General features: G+C 27.9%; 1 protein-coding gene across 1 annotated transcript; it reads right to left on the bottom strand.

The window, feature by feature from the left end:
• Nucleotides 1–1511: 1511 nt before the first annotated feature.
• On the bottom strand, nt 1512–1685 carry LOAG_14895 (hypothetical protein; the record flags this gene model as incomplete). The annotated part of the gene is made up of 1 exon (XM_003150389.2): nt 1512–1685. A coding segment is annotated over one exon (174 nt), but the record flags the coding sequence as incomplete, so codon positions are not given.
• Between the last annotated feature and the right edge of the window lie 480 nt (nt 1686–2165).

The raw sequence follows: 2165 nt of genomic DNA, 5'->3' as shown, positions 1-2165 counted from the left end.
TTCACTATCCAAAACTAAATATTTTTACGATTAAATGTAATTGCTTAGTGGCAAGCTAAATAAACAATTAAAATTGCAGCTATAAAAACTAATGTTAAATCGTAAAAAAAAAATCAGCAAATCAAAAACTGAATTGATTGATTAAATAGGAATATTTAAATGAAATTCTGTTTGTTACAACCTAAATTTTTTGATTGAATTAAAAAATGATTTGAATTTTTTCTTTTAAAATACCAATGATCACATTTTGTAATTAGATAATAAAGTGGAATTATAACTAAAATTTGGAAGAAAAAAAAACAATACTATTTTGATGGAATATTTCAGCTCAAACTTGTTCCAAACTTGAACTATCAGACTAAATTAAAATGAATGACAAAATGGAATGATAATTTAGTTTCTTATCTCACTATTCACATTTAAAAATTGCCGTAGAGTGAAATATTTGTAACAATTAATAAATGTTTTTATGCGAATAAATGATAAAATGGAATTATAATTTACAATAAATAACAATTGTGGAGCAGATATGATAGTCAGGCAAAAATTAATTAAATAAATGTTAAACAGAAATGTGAAAGTAGTTCTAATTAACATTTCATAAAATTTACATTTAACTTTTATAATCTTTTTTTTTGATTTTAAGATATTAAAGAAACTATTTTTTCGTTCGAAAAAGCAACTATCCATAGATATTCACGACATATTTAATACATAACACATTCACAAACACATATATCCTACAATCAATTAGTTACGCATTAATTACTCAAGTGATAAATAGAACTAATGATGGTAGGATCATAAGTGATACAAACTGAAGTAAACATACGTGGTTGGTCAAGTAAGAAATTTGTAAAACTATGTAATCACAGCTCTGTAATTATTTGATGAAAAGAAAAAGGAACAGAAACTTAGTATCGAATCAGTCTCCTATTGCTTTTTATCCAGTGAATTTTGTTATGAAGTTCTGGAGGCAAGTTCTATAAATAAATGATTTTAAAACTGATTTTTTTCGCGATTTTATCGAAAAAACTTAAATAAAAATAACCGTAAACTGTGATGATTATGAAGAATTCAATAAATTTGAATAATTCGAGTAAAACCATAATGATAACTTAATAAGTGAACAATTACACCAATTTCAGTCGTCGAGTTTTTTCTTGTGCTTTTTCTTTATTAATTGAAATCTTTCAAGTTTCTTTTGTTCTATCATTTACTTAACATTATCTGGCATAAACAACAACAACAAAGATATAACTATGTCAATAAGTTATCTATAACAATAAAGAATATATAATGTATATGATCATTAATGTTTTTTCAACTAATTACCGCCTCATTATTAATTACACTGCATATCTAAGACATGCTTTTCATCATATTGTGGTGATCAGTAGGTACCGCAATATAATAGCAATCACGTGAAGAGTATGAAAGATATGAAAAGCGTCAAAGTACGGCAATGTAAACAACGACAAATTAAAATTTTTTAATTGGATTCATCTATCTTAGGCGACAAGATAAGGTGCTCGAAGAGCGATAGTTAAAGATGTGATAACAATTATTGCCGAAAATAGAATTAGACCGATCCGATCAACAACTATAGCTGCAAATCGCCATTCGTTTGCAATTCGTTTCTCCTCGATTATATCATCGGTTCTTTCACGAATATCCTTAATTTGGAATAATTTTGCAACATATGACAAGAATGAATTAAATCATTGTGGAAAATTTCAGAAAATTGAATAGATAATATAATATAAAACAAAGAAGAATAGAGAATGAAAAATTGATTTCACTCACTGAACAGTTTAGTGAATTTGAAGAAATTAGTCTAATTAATTAATTTTAAATGAACCCTATTCGGTTGTGTGTGATTACTAGTAAGTTTATCTTGAGAAGACAAAAATTAACACGAGTTAACAAGATTATTTTTAAGGGAAATAATTGCAATTCCAGATCCCGATCACAACGAATTTTCAAAGGGTTACTAGTACCTTCTTGTAATGGTTACATCACGTTGATTCCTACAATGCATGGACACGTAGCTTTTGAATATCTAAGGGTATCACAGATTTATTATGCTAATGAGGGGAGAGAGAGAGAGGAGGGGGAGAGGGAGAGAGAGAGAGAGAGAGGAGGGACGGCCGTACGGTACGTTA

The sequence above is a fragment of the Loa loa genome (assembly GCF_000183805.2).
Source record: "Loa loa unplaced genomic scaffold supercont3.1356, whole genome shotgun sequence".
In the NCBI taxonomy this organism is placed as follows: Eukaryota; Metazoa; Nematoda; class Chromadorea; order Rhabditida; family Onchocercidae; genus Loa; species Loa loa.
This window is presented reverse-complemented; position numbering and strand designations above follow the sequence as displayed.